Source organism: Lutjanus erythropterus, chromosome 6 (assembly GCF_056507025.1).
Source record: "Lutjanus erythropterus isolate fLutEry1 chromosome 6, fLutEry1.hap2, whole genome shotgun sequence".
Taxonomy (NCBI): domain Eukaryota; kingdom Metazoa; phylum Chordata; class Actinopteri; order Lutjaniformes; family Lutjanidae; genus Lutjanus; species Lutjanus erythropterus.
Genome location: NC_139322.1, coordinates 10,114,471 through 10,135,651, shown reverse-complemented (window position 1 = coordinate 10,135,651; position 21,181 = coordinate 10,114,471). Strand labels below are relative to the sequence as shown.

Below are 21,181 nucleotides of genomic sequence, written 5' to 3'. Positions count from 1 at the left end.
AGGCAGAGTAGTACTTGTCATGAGAAAAAAATGGTATCTCTAGCCCTGTGTGAAATAACCATAGCTCAGTGTCTAATAAAGTGGCCTTTAGTTGTGACCAGTGTGGGTGACCTGTGCAATAATCCTGCTGTTTAATCAGCATCACAACATGCCACTCCTGTCAGGTGGATGGATTATCGTGACAAAGAAGAAGTGCTCACTCACAAAAATGTTAACAAATTTGTGAACAAAATGTGAGAGAAATAACCCTACTGTTTGCACAGAAGAGGAGATTTTTTTTTTAACTTCAACTCATGAAAAATAGGAGCACAATAACTGTTGCATTTATATTTTTGTTGTCATATTCTATTTTTATTCTCCGGCACACATCTCACACTGTTTCTGAACGCATAGCCTGTTTAATGGGATCCTTAAAATAATCTCCAATCTCTCTCTCTCACACACACACACACACACCTTCGTCATGCCAAATCCCATCTCTCCAAAACACACTGTAGCCTATAATTTTGCTGCCATCTGCTGTCCATTACTACCATGGCTCTTCTGGTGTTCAAAAAAAGCAATAAAAAGAAAGACATGCATGACCACTGAGGAAATTGGTTCAGCAGTTTATTTGGAGTTTTATTAGAACGTGTTTACAGTCCAGCCATATAATCCCCCCTTAGGAAATGAAAGTCTAAAAAAAGAACATTAGCAAACGTTATAAAATAAGTCTTACATATAGGCTACCAAGCTACTCTGGATGGTCACTGGTTGGTGGGGGGGACAGTATGTTGTTGGTTTGGTCACTGTGCTACCATTTTTGTGTAGCAGCACAGCAATACAAACAAATGGGCAGGGCACACCGAGCAAATCACTGCAGTTCAGTTCAAAATGGGTACAAATGGAAGGAATGACTTCACTTATAGCATCAATCTTTAGATAATTATGGGCTGGTAACAAACAACTGTAACAGTCTGCGTCTCCTAATGCTGCCATAAAGAATCATCAACAGAAAAGTGCTTTAACATTTAAATAATATGAATCCACCCTTGTGTTATTATGAAAATGGCATGAAGTCACTTTGTAGCTTTTCTTCCTAATGGCTTTATCTAGAGCAAAGTATCTGAAAACCTGAGTATTTCAAAAAAGATAATTTCATAGAAAAATAACATCTCACAGTTTCCATTCAGCTTGGTTTTTTTTTCGCCATAACAGAATTTTTAAAAAAGAGAGCAAAACAAAGAGGATGTGCTATTTTGCCATCTTAGACGCGACACTGAGCTCAGATTCTGCAGAGGCTTTTTATGATTTTTGTTTTTGTGGATTTACAGTAAAAGGGCCTCTTTTTTTTTTTGGCATGACTGAAATTACTAAACGGCCCGCCCACCTCTCTCATTTTAGAGACCTCAGAGCAAAGGGTTTTCACAGTAAGAAAAATCAGTGGTTAGGATAAAGTGGTTTATGTTACCAAGGCAACTGTACGTGGCACGATGGGCACAGCACTCTCTAGAATCTAGATAGTGGTTTTGTTCTGACCCCACATACACGATATTAACAGTACAAGAAATATGCACGCTGGATGCATATTTTTGGCATCTTTTGCTGACTTCTGTAGGGTATTCTTATCCACACTCAAGCAGCATATTACAAAACATTCATTTATGAATAGGGCAGGTACAATATATATAGTTCTGTTTACATTTTGAGCCTTCACGAAAGCTATATACCAATTTTCACATAATTTCTCATCACACAATAATAAATAATCTGAATGGGTAGCTGTTGTATGTAATATATAGATATACTGCATATGTTTATATATATAGAGACTTATCATTATGTATTACAATAAGTAATACAAATCAGGGCTTGGCTCCAGTTAGTATCATATTTACAATAATATGTTCTGTCATTTATTTTTCTACAAATATTTACAGAATATAGATTTCACACCCGCTGTCTGTCAAAGGGGATTTGCATTATCACAATCAAATATTCAGGAACAACATTACAAGTCGAGGCAAGTGTCCACATAAGACAAAGAGGATATTCTGTACAAACACTGTTTCCTCTCAGACCAGATCGGCGCGGTGCAGTCAGTGGAAATGGATGGCTGATAGTCTTGAACAGTTGCATTATTATTGCTCAGTATCTTCATGAGGTATAAGTAAATGTCTATGCAGTCTCTTTTTTTTTGTACAGGAGGGGGATACTTCAGAGAGGACAGAGATGCAGAGAAGTGAGTAAGACGTAAGACGTAGGATAAACCAAGGTGTCTGAAATACCTTGTTGTCGTGGAAACATCACACATCACAAATGCGGCAAACGTAATAAGAGGAGTGAGGGCAACAATGCCCAGAAGAAAAAGACTGTTGTTTCACCGGCAAAACAGACATAACTTGACCATGTTTGCTGTCATTTACAAGTTCAGATGTGATATTTAACATCAGCCGGAGATCAGCTGTAAAAAGGCACAAAGAATATGACTTCATACTACTGTAGATATCAAAGTGACTGAGAGAAAATGTTGGTAGTGTGGGTAGCTGCAGAAAACAAGTCAAAGTCTGACAGTGTGAGCCTGACAGCATCTGATACGGTTGTCCATAGACAGTAGAATTAGTGGACAAAGCATCTGGGTCTGAAATGCCTTAAACCTGAATTCTTTCTAATGGCCAGGAGGGGGCCACTCCACTGATTGCAAAAAGACGTCAGACTGTATGTACTCTTTTGACAAAATGACCCTACTTCTTACTTGATTTATAATTTCCTTATAAGTTTATGATCTCAATTTCTAGTTTCAAGTCTTCTTCAATACACCATAATGTTCAATTGGTAAATTATGGTCCCATTTAGATAAAATAGATGATAAAGCAAGGTATACTTTAGCGCGGGGCCACTGTGTGGTTGACAGATCATTTGTCCAGTGCAACAGGGCTAAGGAAACTCGGATCAAACTGATCAAACTAGACAGTAGTGATCAAATATGGATCAGGATCCTGTTTATTGCATTGCTTATTTCTCCCTTAAAATGTTTTGTGAAACATATTTTAGTGCACTGTTTAGTTGTAATAAGAGAAAGATTGTGACCAGATAGGCCGCCATTAATTTCCAGTTTCAAGCTCTCCTCAGTACTGTGCATACTCCGGTTGCAGAAAACCAAAATGGCGACCCCTACTATGCCAAACTCAAGGCTTCAAAATGGCAGTCCAACCAATGGTTGATGTCACTGTTGCTCTGTCCACTTTTTCTACTGTCTATGCGGTTGTCACAGGAAAGACTTGGACTATACTGGAGCACGTGGACCAAGGCGTTAAAGATTCATTAAGTCACTAATGTTTTGAACAATCAGAACAGAACAAACAGACTCACAAAAAATATACATTTCTAGAATACCATTCTCGTAGTAAGGGATTCCCCTGCAAAAACTAGGACAGCATGTAGAAAAGTACTATATTAACAATTGATAAAACAAGACACCTGTAAGAGATGTATAGCATAACATCCAACTCTAAATAGCAGGGCGGGGAAATTCCTTACAACGAGAGTGATAATTTAGTAAATTAGTGATAATTTGGGGGTGGCAGTAGCTCAGTCTGTCAGGACTTGGCTTGGGAACTGAAGGGTTGCCAGTTCAAGTGTCTCCTTAGTTTTAGCCTGTGCTGAAAGAGTGTTTGATTAGGGGAGGTTAGTTAAAAGGAAATTGCGAATTGAAATTCAGCCATAGACTCATCAACTTCAACTACAGAGGGTTGGGGAGCAGACAAAAATGTCATTTGCTCATTAACATTACTAACTAATGTGTGATGACGTTTTTGCCACAGACACACATGGAGTGACTGGACCAGCACTACAGCGCTTGTCTTCACTCCACTAGAGGAAAGTGACATATGTCATTCGGACTACTGAGCAGGATAGACAGAGGGGATATAAACAAAACCTTACATTATTAATGAAGGTGTGATGAAGTGTTTGCCACATAAACATAACTTTACATTAGTAACTAATCTGTAATGAAATGTCTGCCACAGACATACACTACATGTATTGGCTCATGACTGGCCCAGCACTACAGCCCTTGTTTGCAGCCACCAAGGAGAAAGTGATATATGCGGCTCAGAATGCTCAGCAGGATAGATGGAGGGAACATGAAGTGCCTCAGACGCATCCTACTTGTATTGACGGACCCGGCACTATAGCGCTTGTTTTCACCTCATGAGAGGAAAGTGACGTATGTGTTTCAGACCACTGAGCAGGATAAAAAGAGGGCACATGAACAAAACCTGAAAAAAAGTGTTGTATTTACGTGTGAATTATTTCAAAAGTGGAGTCGGCTCCTTTTAAATATATATTTTCAATTAATAATTTAATAATTTATTAGGGGGAAAACGTTAGTCACTTACTAAAAGTTTGTGGCCTTGAGTCTGCGTGCTCCAGTATACTTTGGACCTATTTTCCAAGTCTTGCCTGTGAGAAGATTATCCTGCCCTTGAGAGCACCGGACAGGACTGCGGTTCCTTGTGAATCGGTTGAAGCGCAACTAACCTCTTCCTTCACAGAATCTGACCCAGTATCATATCGCTGCTACTTCCTGAGGTCAAGAGACAGCGCTTCCTCTTCCTCTTCCCTGCCCAGTCTGCCTCCCGGGGTGCCCGTTTCCCCCTGCGACCTGAGCCACCCTCTGCCGGCTGGGTGTGAGCCAGGGCCCTGGCAGCACCTTGGCCCTGCGCCCGCCTGCCAGAGAAAGGCCTGAGATGCTGGCAGCAGACACACTGCCGTCAGATTGGCTTTCTCCAGACTCTGACTCATCGTCCCCCAGCTGCTCTACGGACAGCGTGGAGGTGAGGAAGGAGAAGGGCTTTCTCTGTGACACCGGATCTATCGTAGCAACACTCGATGAAGGCCTCACGACACGCCCGTTCTGTAAATCGTCATCATTCTGATCATCGTTCAGCTCTGTCTCGCCATTCTCACCCCAGTAATTATCCTGCTCCTGCTCTGTCCTAAGCTCCCTGTACTCTGCTGCCACGTCCCACTTCTCATCTTTCTCCACTTCCCAGTTTTGCTTCGGTCTGGGAAGCTTTTCACTTGGACTTGGAATGGGTAGAAAAACATCATCTTCACTCTCTTCTACCTCTAAACTGACTCTCTCCTCCACCTCCTCCATCCTTTCTTCCACCATCTCCTCAACAGCAGGTACCCCCTGCACCTCTTGCTGCTCCTCTTGCCCCGGCTCTCCACTTTCTTCCCTCATTGTCCTTTCCTCAACAGTAGGTACCTCCTGCACCTCTTGCTGCTCCTCTTGCCCTGGCTCTTCACTTTCTTCCCTCATGGCCCTTTCCTCAACAGCAGGTACCTCCTCCTGCTTCTCCTGCTCTTCCTCTTGCTCAGGCTCTTTCACCTCTTCCCTCCTCACCCTCTCCTCGCTTCTACTTTTCCTCTGCCTGCTTTTGCTCCTCCCTCTCCCTCTCCCCCTGTCCCTTTTCCGTCCCCTCTCTGTCCCTTTTTCTGTCTCCCTATCATCATAATTCCTGAGGGCATCTCTGGGTAAACTCTGAGTTTTTCTTTTCCTCCTCCTCCTCTCGTCCCTTGCTTCCCGAGACCCCTCTCCCCGCTCAGAGATGGGGCTCCGTAAATCCGAGCGCCCTCCTCCTCCTCCCTCTGAGCCCCGTCTTCTCCTTCTCCTTCCCGTCCCTGTCTCTCTCTCGCGTCCATTTGAAGACCTGCTTCTCCTCTTCTGCTTGGAGCTGTGCCCCTTCCGCCCGCTGGAGTCTACTGCAGCCAAACCCTGCTCCTTGGGGTGATGCAGGAGGGAGGGGGAGGTGATTCTCTGCTCACGGCCTGGACACACATTGACGGGGGTGGAGAGAGAAAAGGCAGGTGAAATAGACGAAGAGCAAAATCTTTCGTCAGACAGCATTATGTAATCTGTTATTAAAGAGCTCTGAAATCCAGGAAGCATTTGTTTAGGTTTTTTGATGCATTAGGTCAGCTTGCATAACAGCAGCTGCAACAGCTTTTCTATTTTAGCGCAACCTTCAGATTAACCTTTATCAGAAATACGACACACATCTGAATATCAGTATGCTCCATAATACTGTAATTATTCTCTTCTTTAAATAATTCAGTGTGCTTACAAATTGTGAAGCTTGCGAAGTCTGTTCAGAGGAAGGGTTGAGGGAAACTAAATTGGACAAGAAACCAGTGTAATATTGTAAATTTTTACATCATTACTAAAGGGTGAGTTCAGTATTTTTCATTATGGACTGTATTTTCCTATGTCTTTGTGTCTAAGTACCAATGGGGTCAACAATTTTTGAAACTGGTCTGGTATTGAGGTCGGGCACTGCAGCCATCAGTACAGATGCCAAATCCATTTTAACAAAAAGAAAATAACAATACACATTATGCAACAGGAAGGAAGGAAAGGAAAGGAAGAAGCTGTTCAAAGGCCTACGGGTAAAAAAACAAAATAATGATCCCTGTCTGCCGGCGTAACATAGTGTTTTTCCTGCATGCCTCTGTGATGTGTAAAGTTTAAAACCCCGGTACTGCAAGATCCTGGTACAGACATGCAACATGCGTAACGGCTCACTGACGCTGATGAAATTTAGGTTGAGAAGTTTGGTAGTGAATGACAAAGAATTTTTCAATATTCGATAGTAATTTAGAAGTATTTTTTTTCCCAGGACAGTTGTTTTATTGCTCTCACCAAACTGACCAGACTCTCTTTACAGAAATGATCATTTAATCATCATCATCGTCGCCATCTTCATTCAAACCCGACAGAAACAAAATAAAACTCACCAAAAGCATCTTGATTTGTCTTTCCACTGTTCCAACAATCATAAAATCATACTGTGGTGGAAATAAATCCTTAATTCACAGAATTAGACGTGAATATACTGGGAGAGGCACGAGAAGGAGGTCAGACATCAAAGAAGCAGCAGGGAGAAACGACGTGTAGAGCCAGAATTTTTTCCGACAAACGCAATGAATTAAATGTTTATTTCAACCAAACAACCAGAGTTGGTGACTGCTGGAACAGTGGAAAGACAAACAAAGACAGTTTTTTCCTGTTCACTTTGAATGAAAACTGTTTTATGATGATAAAATAACTGTTTTTATAAAAGGAGTTTGGTGAGTTTGACAAGAACAATAAGCAGTTTCTGGTTACAAATAGAACAGATCTTACGCTGTAAAAAATGTCTTTCTCTGTAGCGATCCTTTCCATAATGTTGTCAGACACTAGAATAACAATCTGAGTCTGTTAGTGACAGAAACAAGCACTTTTAGTGGACGTACTTTGACAGTGCCATAAGGATTACTATGCAGCTCAGTTTTGATCCTGCTGGCTGCAGCGCTGTCCCTCAATACTGGATTCATTTCAAAAACTGTCATCAGCATTAGTCACTTAGACAAACAAATATGGGAAAATAGAGTCCAGGTTGAAAAATATCAATGTTACCCTTTAAGTTGATAATCAGGATTATTTTATGATGAGGAAGTTCAACACACAGGCTTTAAGGTGTCTTTGACTACAAGTGAGGACAGGAGTGGTGAGTAGAGGAATGTAGAGAGACAGAAAATGGGAGAACTAACAGGAACCATTACCAACCGCGTATTCTCTGTCCGTCCAATGACATAGAAGCAAGGCTCGCCTAGCTTGGAGTTGGTCATACATAGAGACAAACTGGAGAGCTCCACTGAGAGAGAAAGAGAAAAACGGAAAAGACAAGGAAGGAAGGAAGGAAGGAGTGGAGCAGAAAGGAGAGAAATGTTTGGAAACAAGTAAAATCCAGAGGGGAAGATGTAGAGTGGGAATGTTAAAAGCGAAAAAGGTCAAATGAACCACAAATGTGGATGTGGGAAACACCACAAAAAAAAGAAAAAGAAAAAGGAGCAAAGTACTTTAGTTAGAATCAGTCCCACAGAAAAATAAAGAGGAGAGTACACACCCAAGACAAGTGCATCACAAGCAAAAGATTTTAATGTCTTGATTTTAAATCTCATATATTATAATCTCCCCTATAAACACACAGTGGAAATACTCCTAAGTCCTCCTCCTGCGTCTCACCATAGTCAGGCACGTAGCCGTTTCCTCTCTTGAGCACCAGGTGGATGCGGTGGCCTCCTCTGCGGATCTGCTCGACCGCCTGGCTGTGGGTCATCCCTGCTGTACTGTCCCCGTTGATCTCCACAAGCTGATCGCTGACCTGCAGAGACAACACACATTCACCGTATTACTTTAAATATTGTATCTATTATCTCATTACCATAACAGGATATCCTGTTACAAAAACAACAGACAGTAGTGGCATTAATGATGAAGACGGGCAGGAAAATCACAGGTGTTACTAATAAAAACGTTAATAACTTTAACAATGTCTCTGTCCAGTGTCCCAGCAATGCTAGCAACTATTTGAGGCTGTGCTATCTGCTAAATGCTAACACCAGCATGGCACATTTTCTCATAACTACAATGCAAACATGTTGATGATGATCTTAATTTTACCATGCTAACATTTGCTTATTAACACAAACCATAATACAATACAGCTGAGGCTGATGGGATAATAGCTTTGTAGCTTTGCAGTTTCTTTGGTTATAAACTAAAGTATCAAAGAAACTGAAACCTTTTACCCGATTAACCTGCTAGCTGAAAATAGTAAGGGGTCACCTAAGTTGAGGGAATCCATCAAATAGTTGTGGAGTTTTTTTTATTCAAAACCACAAACGTGAACGTCATGGTGGAGTTACAGCAAAAGTCAGGAGGTCACCAGAGTCTGTATAGGATTTATCCTCCTGCCACTGTTAATGTTCATGTAAAATGTCATTGCAATCACGATGCACCAATCAGAATTTGGCGGCACTTTAATGAAAATATTATGTGGGATTATTCATCAAGCCACATTCATACAGTCTTGATGAAGCAGAGTCTGAGAGTTTATTTTTATTAACCTTTATTTATTTAGGGTTCTTTTGCAGGAATGCCATGATCACATTCACACCTGACAAGCTGCCCAGTACAACCAGTCTCATCTGCCAGCCACTGAGCAGCTCCACTGGAGCGGTTGGGGCAAGGGCACCTCAGTGGTGGTAATGAGGGAAGGGCAAGCACTGTCTTTCACTTTCCCCACCCAGATTTATCCTGCCGGTCAGGGGAACCAGCGACCTTCAGGTCCCAGACTCGCTTCTCTTACCTTCATGTCACCATTGCCTAAAAGTATAGACAATAGGGATGCACCCAAATCCAAATATGTTATTCAGGAAATAAAAAACAATGAAGTGAAAACCGATATTTCGTCTATTAGAAGTTTCTCATTATCATTCATTCAAAAAAGTCAGCTCTCATCTGAGCCAGCTCCCGATGAGGCAGCTGTTGCTGCAGGAGTTCCATCTGTGGATGTTTGTTTGAGTGAAAACACGAGTTTAATGGACCCTGAGGATTTTAAAAAGGAAAATAAATGGACTGAGTGTTTAGCTGGCAAGTTTGTCTCATACTTTGATTCATCAGACATGGCAGTTATCAGCGTGTCAATTAGATTATTCCAGTGCAACATCTCAGCAGCATGAAGCATGGGCTTAGCCGCTACAGTAAGGATGTGGAAATATTTAATTATATGCCAATATTAAATCATTTTGGACAATTTTAGGTGCAACAATTGCATTGCCAATGAATATTAGGTTAGAAAATAAAATGTCACTTTTGCTCTTCTATATGAAAACAGATACAGAGACAGATCACTTTGTTGGTTGAATAGATACAGACACAATTAATGATGTTTCTGTGCGTCTCTAATCGGCAAATTGTCAAAAAGAGATTAAAAACAGACACACCTGCATTTTTTGGCTCCTTGAGGCCGGCCCCCCTTCCATCAGTCCCAGGACGTAGAGGCCCATATTGTACTCGCTGCCCCCTCGGAGGCTGAAGCCAAAGCCTGAGGGGCCACGATCCAGGTCTACGCTGTAATACCTGGAGTCACGCTGGGAAACGAGAGCAGAGAAAGTGAGAAGGAGGGCTGACAATCATCACTGCAGGAAACGTCATGCACTAACAGTGGTCGAGATGAGTTACAACACAGTGACCATGAAGCACACTGTTAATCCTGGTGCTGCCCTCACCTTTGGACGTGACCTCTGACCCTTTCTGCTTCTATGCCCGGGGTCATACTCAGTGGTTTCTGAAAGGCTGGAAGAATCTAAAAAAAAAAGATGATGACTGAAGTCAGATTATAAATTAAGAACCAGTGCCTGGCCACATAACCCATTTGTCCCTGTCCCTGCTAATATCATATCTCTCCTCTTTTACATCCTTTCACACTGCTCATAGTGTCCAGTGGATTTTCTCTGTCTCCTCCCCCTCTTCAAAAACCATAAATTCTGCCATTGTTTTATATTCCACTAAATATTTCACTTTTAAGGGACTGTTATGGGTCCCTTACATAGGCACCATCCACAGGCAGGTAAAGGTTTTGCTGGACTGTGAAATGCTAGCTAGTTAGCAGCCTTTAGTCAGGCTAAAGTCAATTAAAATAGCCTAAAACCAGAGGTCTCCTAATAATGGTTCGGAGCTGCAGATCTAGTAAGGTAACATACAACCGTGTTAATCCCTTTGCTGCGCCTGCAGGATAGATAACTGCCCAAAACAGCCCAAACTGTTGCGTGTGTGAGTGTGTTTCCTGTGCTTGTCTTGTGCTTACAGGTGCTGGGACGGGGGACAATGGTGAGGCGGAGAGTGTTTCCAGCCCTGCGAAGGATCTGAGCCAGCTCCCGATGAGGCAGCGTCACCACGGAGCGTCCCTCCACCGCCTCTAATCGATCCCCGGGCCGGATCTGACCGCTCTTGGCCGCTGGGCTGCCTCGACGGACCGTCACAAACCGGTGAGGGAGGAGTGAAGCAGCTGAGGAAAGGACAGAAAACATCAGACACTTACTACTAAATGAGCAGTCCACATAGCGAGTTGGAGCCATAGACGGTTTATTGAACAGGATGAAATCCTATTTCATATACTGCTTTAATTTGAACTCTAATTAAGGTGAAACAAGAATGAAATAACTAACTCTCTAATTTACAGACCATAATGGAAATTTCAAAGGAGGACATGCTGGTTGTATTTCAACTTTACATGTGTCTCTGTTGACATATCATGGATATTTTATGATTTATTACAATAAATATATTAAGCTTTCTTCATTAAATTACTTGTTGCTTGATTACTTGTTGAGTACACGAGTAAAGGTGCAGCTGGGACACAAAACTCCATCAAGTCCCAAAACTTTGCTTTTAACGGAGGCAGTGAGTAATAAGCGGGGTCAAATGTAGATAAATTTAAAAGCTGTAAGATTTATTTCACCTGCTCCTTTGCCAGAATTCCTAAAACAAGCCGTAATTAAGCTTCAGATCGGTTTTGGCAGGCTTTACTTTATAAATTACTTCCCTCAGAAGCCTTTCTTTACACCTCCCCCCAACTGTCTCCTTGAAGCACCATCCTCTCCTCCTTCATCCTCCCATCTATCAGCCTCCCTCTCCGTCCGCTGACACACCGGGAACTGTTTTTCGCTGTTCAATGATTTGTCTTCCTCCTCAAGAACAAACTGTCACGGACCACAAGCTTTCCAGCGATATTTCCCTGTCCTGAATCTGTCAAACTTTGGATATTTACACTTCGGTTTATACAGCGTCAGTGATTCTCATGCTCAGCTCCTCTAAGATCCACAAACTGGCAGTCCGTCTGCATTAGTATGCCTCTAGCATACAAAACACACACATAAAAACACACACGCAGCAATATTTTAGTTCTTTCTGCTGGTTGCACAAAATATCTTTCGCCTCCGTGTGGGAAAAAGCTGTCCGTCTTCTCCCAGCACCCCGACGCGCTCCTCAAACACACCGCATTATCACTCCTAGAAAGCTATTATACACATCTTTTTGTTGGATTCAAGCGACCTCTGAATTGAAGTGCAATCAGCTTCACGTATCAAGAACTCAATTTGTCTTATCGTCTGTACAAAGAGATCACTCATAATTAAGCCTAAACTCTGGTCACTGTCTGAGGTTGATGGGAAAAGTATCGAGCAGCCTAAAAATAAATTTACTCCCATTAATCTCCTCCACCAAATAAAAAGCTTCTTACAGTTTTTAGCCAGTCGGTCAGTCTGTCTGTGTCTGCTCACAGTAATTCTATCTTCTGTTCCTCTGTCTGTATCTTAGTAAACTCCCTGTTAGTCTGGCTCTGACCCCTCTCTGATGGGGATGCTGTGCTTTGGTGACAGCTGGACCCTCCAGAGTCTTGCCTGCGGCCTTATGTAACCCAGCAGGCAGCGTAAACATTTTGAGACTCTCATTCAGCTGAGGTACACAGTCAGTCTGCATCCCTCCAGGATAAAAATAGCATCTTTAAAGGCACAGTTCAACCCCGAAATAAAAAAAATGTGTGTTTTCCCTCTCACCTGTAGTGCTATTTATCCATCTGGATAGCTCTGGTGTGATTCTCTCGAATATAATGGAACTAAACCTGGTGACTTTGCATCATGAATTTACAGCTGTGGTAAATTACACATGTATATACATCTACTCTAAAGCATTATTTAACATCTTCATCACATTAAAGGTAGAATCAGTAGGATTTTTCCAAGTGTTGCTGTTGTGCCTCATTCTCAGGGTGTCAAATACAGACGTTTTAAGTTTGCAAAGTGTCCCGAGCGCAAAAAAATAATGACAAAACACAGTCAGAGGGCAGGATCTCTGCAGATACAGGCACAAACACACACTTCCAGTGGGTCTGGAAAGTTGGATATTTGGAAAATTGGATATTATTATGAACAACCAAACCTACAATTTTATTTGTATAGGACCAAATCATAACAAAGTTATCACAGGGCACTTTTTACATAGAGCAGGTCTGGATCGTACTCTTTACAAACCCCACTGTTCCCATCAAGAGTCAATGACGGTGAGGAAAAATGTGCTTTTTAAAGGCAGAAATCTTAATTGAAGGCAGGTAGTCTTAATAACATTCTACATAAGGGTGACAAATTCAAGGCAAATTCAAAATGTGTCACCTGTCTGTAAGCAGATTTGACAGCCTATATAATCTTGCAGAGGCATTATTTATTTATCTAAAAAAACAAACTAATCAGTCAGGTAGCAAGTTATTATGAAAGTAATGGAGCTGCAATGTCAAGCAGTTTTAAGCCCTTTATCCAAAATTTGTTTTCAACAACTTCCAGCACCCATAAAGCCCTGTGCCTCTGTTACTTTATGTTCCAGCCAGATCACAAAGGTTCTCCACCGCTTTTCTGTTAAACGTTCCTCATGTCTTCCATGAACGTGGTGAGAGAGCCTTCTGCTTTTATGCCCTTAAACTGTGGGATTCACCATCTCTGGATATTAGAGTGGCGAGCTCTCTTGGTATTTTAAAAGGGAATTAAATCTCGTTAATCTATTTTTTTTTTTTAAATTTGGAGTAATGTTATAAGCTTCAATCATTGGTTTTTGTGTTAGTTTTCATCCCTGGCATTTCTTGTCTGTCTGTGGTGTTTTAATTTCGTTATGTGAGGCACTTTGAGCTACAGGTGCAACATAAATAAAACTGAGATAAGAGTTGAGTTGAGTAGATAACACTCAGCTTGTGGTGCTCTAAAACGCCCCGAAGATGCATTTACTCAATTTATCTCACATTTACTCAAGATAATCTACAGACCTTGTAGAAGGAATTGTTTTCTTTCTAAAATAGTTCACTCTAGGGCTGCACAATGACTTGAAATATTATTGAAACTGCAATATGGTCAAGTGCGATATTCAAATCACAGGAGCTGCAATTTTTTGATTAAGGTAAAATGTGTGAGGAAACAGCGTTATAACGAAGTCTTGTGGTGCTGCAGAGATGCTTTGGGCTACAAATCTTGTTATCCAGATGTAAGAAAATGTGAAAGGTTTGTTTAGTGAAGATTCCAAGAAATATCACATCATTATGATTTTAATAGTTTTCTTTGTGAAATAATAAAATAAAAAAAAAAGATCAAGTCCAGTTAATCGTGAATCATATCGCAATTGCAGTTAGGGATGGTTTGATACCAGTTTTTCATGTCCAACACTGATACAGATCCAGATTTTTTTCCCTCTCTGAAACAACTGAACTGTTAATAAAACATTTGCATGGATGCACTTTGCTTAACCTTTCCATTAACATCATGTACAAACTGAAATAAACCCTACTATTACCCTGAAGGAGGAAATAAAAGCTTACAGTTTGAGTTATGCGATTCTTCTGCTTCTTGTCATTTAAGCTTTTTTTCCCACACAGAATATTTAGCAGCATTTTTGATTGGTCAGCACCACTGAAACATTCAAAATTAAAATTAATTTGTGTTACTTGTGATACTTTTCTCTCTAGAGCATGTTGCTCAAACTTTAGTTAGGCCTCAACATTTTTATCATAGTTTGGGCTAATGGATCATTTTCTCTTTTACGATATCTGAAAGAGTGATTTTTGGCCAACATTGGACCAATATTGATACAGAGTATGGATCGGCATATTCCTAATCGCAATATCTGTCAAAATAACAATGAGATTTTTTTTTTATTATGCGTAGAAAGAAAACAGTTCCTCCATGAAACTGTGGATTATCTTTAGTAAGCAGGTCATGATTTCTGGAAAGAGACACTGCTGCAGATGTAAGTTTTAGTGCTTTGAGCATCACAAGCCGGGTGCATCAGAGTGAATCTAGTTCTATTATATCAAAGAGAGGGCAGACATCTCTATGGCTGATATCTCCAAACTCTGTAATTCGCACCAAAACAATTGAGATGTGTATATAGCACTACAGGTCAGATGAAAAAAAAAAAGATTTTGAACTTTCCCTTTTAATTGTTTTGTATAGCACCATGACATGATTGATAACAGCTTGAAATTGTAATTTTGCGTGCTAATAACTTGAGATGAATTGTGTGTCACGTCTCCAATCTGGGCCTAATCTGGGTGACCCAGGCAGAAACGGCAATCAGGTCAAATCAAAGCCAAGGCAGCTTTGCAAATAGTCTTCTTATCATGCATAATACATCGCTCCGACATCGACGGTCGCCAAACACATGAATACACATGCAACAGCCATGCTCACACACGCACACAGAACCATTGTGCACACACACACATGCACAGTGACTCACACGCAGAGGGATTGGGACAGATGTACCCAGCAACACACACACACACACACACACACACAAACACACACAGATGCATCCAAATGGACTGCTTTATATTAGTGTCTTTTCCTCTGGCTCTCCATGTTCTCCTGTCCAGAGTAATCCCACTGCGGTATGCCCAGCAGCCAGCCAGCCTCTGACGCGCTGCACTGATCACCGCTCAGGAGCCGTAGCAGGCAGGCCCCCTCCCTCCACCTCCCCGCCATCGTAAAATCCCCCCTGCTCTGCAGCCCAGATGCATCAGCCGGTGCAGAGATCCCCACAGCAGCCTGCAGATGATGCTTAGTGCACGTCGAAGAGCACTGTTGATCATTCATACAGTATGAGGTGTGCATGCAGGTTTGTTAATGCTGCAGTTAAAGACAGAATACGCAACATTTACCTGAAAAACAATGTATAGACTCTTATAAAGATAATACCTGTATGTGGCGGTGGCTTTATCTGCAGAGACTATTTCCTTATTTTCTCATTATTTTGCTGTGCTTGGGACACTTCACCAACCCAAAACATTGAGACTCTACAATAAACTATCTTTCTGGTGCGTTCATGACCAGCTTGGACAAATCCTACTGATTGAACTTAATTCATTTTACTGCACGTGTGGCTCACGAATGGCTCTAATACACTCCATTAACACATCTCTACATCATGTCATGTGCTTATTTAAGCCTGGCTTGGTTAGAGATATTTTAAAATCCCTTTAATCTGTAGTCTTCCCTGCAATCATCATCCAGTTTGCATGTAAAAATAACCCTAACACATATCGATCACGGCACCCAGAGCATGTGAGCGTGTGGATCTAACTTTCATACTGTCAAAGTCAACACATCTGACCGAGCAAACTTTAGAGTGCAGAATCAGAATCATCCCCTCTAGCTCATGCACAAACAAAACACTGCACCAAACCCTCCCATTTTTTAGTAAACATGAAAAGTGGAGCGAATAATTACGTTTGGACTCCTTCACAGTTCTCAAAGCAGACTGTAGTCTCTCCAGCATGGCTCTTTGATTAACATGCACAGAAAAACAAAAACAAAAAAGAAAAAAAAATCCTAAATTCCGCGCTGGCAGCTTGCAGGTGTCGAGATTCACGTGTGACGGTCAACAGGAGCTAAAAACACAGGTCTGCCGTCCCCCTCTGTTGCTCCTCCTGTGCGAGGGAAATGCTCAGTGTAGCATTTCTCTTAAGCATTCAGAGAGCGATGGATGGAGCGGGAGGGAGGGAGGCGGAGGGATGGAGAGGGAGAGAGGGAGAGTTTTAATCTTTTGAAACAGCAGACTGGACGCTTTTACTGCAGAGTGAAGGGGTGTGAGAGAGGGAGAGGGCGGGAGCTCGAGACTGATGAGGGGAAGAGAAAGAAGAGAGAGATGGGAAAAGGAAATGATAGAGGATGAAGGCAGATATGGAGAGACAGAGGGGACATGACAGGAGGAGTGAGATGAAGGGGAGAATGAGGACACGGCGGAGATGGAGGTCTGCAGAGGCAGGTGCACCTACAACCTTAATCTCACCGTGAAAACATAAATGTGTGTTCGCCAGGGCCATAAAGCAAATTGAACTGCATCAAACTGGAACAGAGGGCGGCCAATACAAGACAAAGGAAGGGGAGAGTGGGTGATACATCACGGGGATGCTGCAGTTAAACTGCTATTCATAAGCACTACACTAAAAGCTAATAAGGACAGGATGTGTTCACTTCCCAGACAGAACATAAACAAGCCTCAGCGTCCTGTCAGGTCAGAGCAGATGGAGACGTACAGGAGTGATATGACACTTTTAACAAAAGGTCGTTCTGCAGGACACACTCAAACTGACAAATCAAATTAAAAAGAACACGGCTGCTTTTACATAACCTGCAAATATCTTGAAGGAGTTGTTTGACACATGGGGAAATATATTTATTCGTTTAGCTGAGAGTTAGATGAGAAGATCAATATTACTCTCATGTCTGTAACATAAATAAAAGGTACCACCAATAGCTGGTTAGCTTAGCTTAGCATAAAGAAACTGAGGGGAAAAACAGGGGGGGCACGGAGCCTGGCTCTGTCCTAACAAAATCCACCTGTCAACATTTCTAAACCTCACTAATTAACACCTTATATTTTGTTTATTTTGTGCAGATTTGCTAAAATGGCACAATGTAGTTTTATGGGGGTTTGTGTGCTGGACTGTTTTTTTTTGCTGATAGCAGAGACTAAAGATGCTCCATAATAAAAAAATAAAGCATTACAAGCTGCGCCACTGGTATGAAATTATTTACACTTCCCGTCTCCTAAGTGGGCGCAGTTGGAAGTGTTGTGAACGTTGTTTGGATGGATGAAAGCAGATACAAAACACCAGTTGCTGCAATTTCAGGGAACAAAAGAGTCGCTGAGAGGCTGAGGTCGGGCCTGTTACTTTGTCTGACACGGTTAACAAAAGAACTCACTGAGATCAGAAAAATACTTTTGATTTTTTTGTTAACAAAAAAGATGTTCAGCCTATGATAACGTGCACAAACCCATTCTCAAAATGATCAGAGTGATCACAGAAAATATCGGCAATATACAGTATAAGACATAACACATACACACACACCTTAATTTTACTACAAAATTATACCTCTATGAATTCATTCATGGTTCCTACACTAGATGCAGTACAATAGTTATAATACAGTATGTTGCCAGATCTTTTGAGAATGTGTTGCGGAGTCTCCTGAGTTTTCTGTCTGAAAAAAGTACCTTTTCTGTGCCAGAGTGTTCGAAAGATTTGTGGATTGTGAAAAATGTGTTGAATATTAACTTCGGTGACTATGGGGTAAAAGAATCGGTCCTAATCTGTGCTAATATTCACCTCTTCCGTTGAAATGAATGGGCTCAGGATCTGCCGCCAGTCCCCTCAAGAGTCAGAGCAGTGGCAGAACTGACGTGACACAGACAGAAAATTTATCTAAGAGCGCCGTCTCCTTGAACTGTTGCCGCAGAGACTTGTCATCACTGTGAGGTTACCAGGCTCGAGGTGCCAGGCTTCAACCTCTGGAAGCTGCTGCATCCGGCCTAGACGCAGTCCATCACAAAACCCCCTGTAGAACTACAGCTTGTCTTATTTTCAACTACTTTTGTTCGAATTAAACAGACAAGATATAACGGGCTAATTAGTGAGCTTTAAAGGTGCTGGTGGAGGGATTTGTTACCTCTGAACAGAGCCAGTAAAGCTGTTTCCCACAGTCTCCACCATTAGCTAAGTTAATTGGCCTACTTGCTCTGTCTTCATCTTCAAGAGTCCAGACATGAGAGCGGAACAGTGAATAAGCCTATTTCCCAAAATGTCAGAGTATTCTCTTAATAAGCCAGTCCACTGGGTGCTACACTGAGAGTCTGAATGTTGATCACGATAACAGCAACAAAACCGGCCGATCCCTCAGGAGCACATGGAGGCAAATCACACACAACCTTATAGACTCGATTATGAACACAAGAACATAGGCAAAAATGTGTGTGTTAGGTTGTACGTGTAAAGTAAAACATGGCTTTGCAAGATAAACTATAAATACTCAATTTCACACTATATGGCAGCATATATTCTCTATTAAGTAGTGTTACCATCATGATCAAAGTGAGAAGTAGCCACATATACCTGCCCTGTGTATTCCTATAATATTCCTATAATATTTCCATGATCATTCGGTAACATCTGGGCCCGACCAAACCACCAAAATATTTTAAGGAAGACATGAGTGTAGATATAATGTTCACTAGAGCCCGACTGATCAGTGGCCTGATAGATTGGCCTGATATGAGCCTCTCACAGATATATAAGTACCAGCTTATACATTTACTGATATGCACTGATTTGAAAACTTCCTTTTAGATTAGATTAGACTTTATTGTCCCAGAGGGAGATTTGTTCTCACAGTCTGTTCAACACAGAGACACAAATGATGCTCAGAGTAATTTAGATTTCGCACAATGGGGAAGATTTAAGAGGACAAGAGAAGCTCCCTGGCAGCATTAAAATATTAAGCAATTGACTGATACTGAACAGCGCTGATGTTTATTTCATTTTCCTTTCTACTTTATTTTCTCTGTGTTCATTTAATTCATTTAATTGTAATTGGTTGACCATGTATATGTTATTTACTGTGTTAAATAAAATATGTAAGTAAAAACACCTTTGCATCGTCATATTGGTGCACAATTGGTGCACAATCCACATAGAAAAGAAAGTTTTCATTCCAGCTCAGAAGTTCACTATATCAGCTAAGGCTGCAACTAATTATTATTTTATTTGACAATCTGTCAATTATTATTATTTTCTCTATTAATTGATTAGTTGTTTGGTCTATAAAATGTCAGAAAAAAGTGAAAAGTGTTTTTTCCAAAGCCCAAGATGACTAGAATGTCTTGCTTTATTCAGACATTTTCCTTTCTTGAAAAATGACTAAAACACATTAATCAATTATCAAAATAGCTGGTGAACAATTCAATGTTTGATTAATAATAAATTAATTATTGCAGCTCTAATATCTGCCACAATAGCTGTAATCAGTGAATTTTCTTGCTCTTAAATCAGTATTGGTTTCAAAAATCCCATATTGCTGGGCTCCGGTTTTTACTGTAGATGTTTGTTTGTGTGTTGGTTGGTGGTGTGGGAGCAGAGGCGTTCTCCCACTGGGCCATCCCGCCTGTTAAAAATTAATTAACAACTCACAGGCTGGCTGTGTGTGTGTGTAATTAAGAAAAAATAACAACAGAGTGAAAAATTTTTTACTTTGCCAGGAGGGATTAATAGAATACTTCTTATACAGCGGCTCCAAACAGTGAGACCCAGAGTGATGCATAACTTTGACAAGTTGGTTTCTTAATTTTTGCTGCAAGATTTAAAAATTTAGCTTTTCGTGAATGATAGAAAATACACTTAACATCCTTGTAAAAGAAAAAGTGAGTTTTTCTTAGAAACACGTGTTTCGTGTTTGAACATAGTTGCTGTAAAACATGTGAACAGACTGACAGCTATGTAGTGCTGAATTGTGGAGTCCATGTTTCAGGTTGTTTTCAGGTCGTGGTGGTGTTTGACACTGAGACAGAGGAGTGGACACACACCCAGCATTTCAGAGCTTTTCATTTTTTAATGCTTTTGAGACCTAATTTTATATACTTCATGTTTTTTTTAATCTTTCAGATTTGGCTGGGTGGATAATAACACGTTTCTGTGGTGTGACAAACTCAGAACACACATTTATTGTTGTAATTATGTTGAGAAAATATCTGCTAGCCAACCAAAAGTGTACTCCATGCAGACCGGTCACGGACAATATGTAATGCCAAAACTGATTTCTCAACAATTTAAATAAAACCAACTTTACAAGATGAGGGTTGATGATGCATCATGACTCATCCGGTGGCATGTGGCCACAGTGACCACTTTTTAATCTGTAATTATCTAATGGTGCGTCTGTCCACAAGAGCATCCAAATGAAACCTGTTTCCCCGGGCAGGTAACCAAACGGTTCTACTGGGCCAGAAAAGTTCAGCTAAGGCTGCGTGAGGCCAGTTCTACGTCAGATCAGTGGATAAAAAAAATAAATTTTTACAAACCAAAACATGTGAAATGTTTTAAGTATTTAAAGGGACAGTTTTTTGAAGTGGGGTTGTATGAGGCACTATCTTTACACTTACCCGTAGCTGTTTATTCAGCAGCATGGCTAATGTTAGCCGCGTTAGCCAAATATTGCTAAATATTGCCCTCTCCAAAGCCATCGGACTCCTTTGGCAAAAACAGTACGCAGGAGTTGCTGCTCTACTTTTTTGTTTGTGTTATTGTGTGACATCTGTGAATCCAAACTAACATTCTGAAACACTGAAGTAACACAATAATACAAACTAATCATTGAAACCAGCAGTGAACCAGCAACGTTCCGGTTCTGCAAAGTAAAATGACTAATTTTGCCCATGGAGTCTGGTTGGCTTGGAGAGAACAATATGTGGCTGATATAACAATAGATTTCT

At 41.1% G+C, this 21,181-nt stretch overlaps 1 protein-coding gene across 2 annotated transcripts in view; it reads right to left on the bottom strand.

Moving 5' to 3' along the window:
* Positions 1 to 3,692: 3,692 nt before the first annotated feature.
* Positions 3,693 to 21,181, bottom strand: part of magixb (MAGI family member, X-linked b) — a 66,481-nt gene continuing 48,992 nt past the window's right edge. Inside the window, exons 13-18 of one of the 2 annotated variants that reach the window (XM_084720501.1) lie at positions 10,683 to 10,883; positions 10,105 to 10,181; positions 9,820 to 9,966; positions 8,057 to 8,195; positions 7,582 to 7,685; positions 5,628 to 5,820 (exon numbers count right to left, since the gene is read on the bottom strand). In XM_084720501.1, coding sequence (XP_084576627.1) covers positions 5,752 to 5,820; positions 7,582 to 7,685; positions 8,057 to 8,195; positions 9,820 to 9,966; positions 10,105 to 10,181; positions 10,683 to 10,883 — 737 coding nt within the window. In that variant the 3' untranslated portion in view covers positions 5,628 to 5,751. Of the gene's footprint in view, positions 5,821 to 7,581; positions 7,686 to 8,056; positions 8,196 to 9,819; positions 9,967 to 10,104; positions 10,182 to 10,682; positions 10,884 to 21,181 lie in introns of both variants that reach the window. The other variant, XM_084720500.1, reaches the window with a different exon arrangement.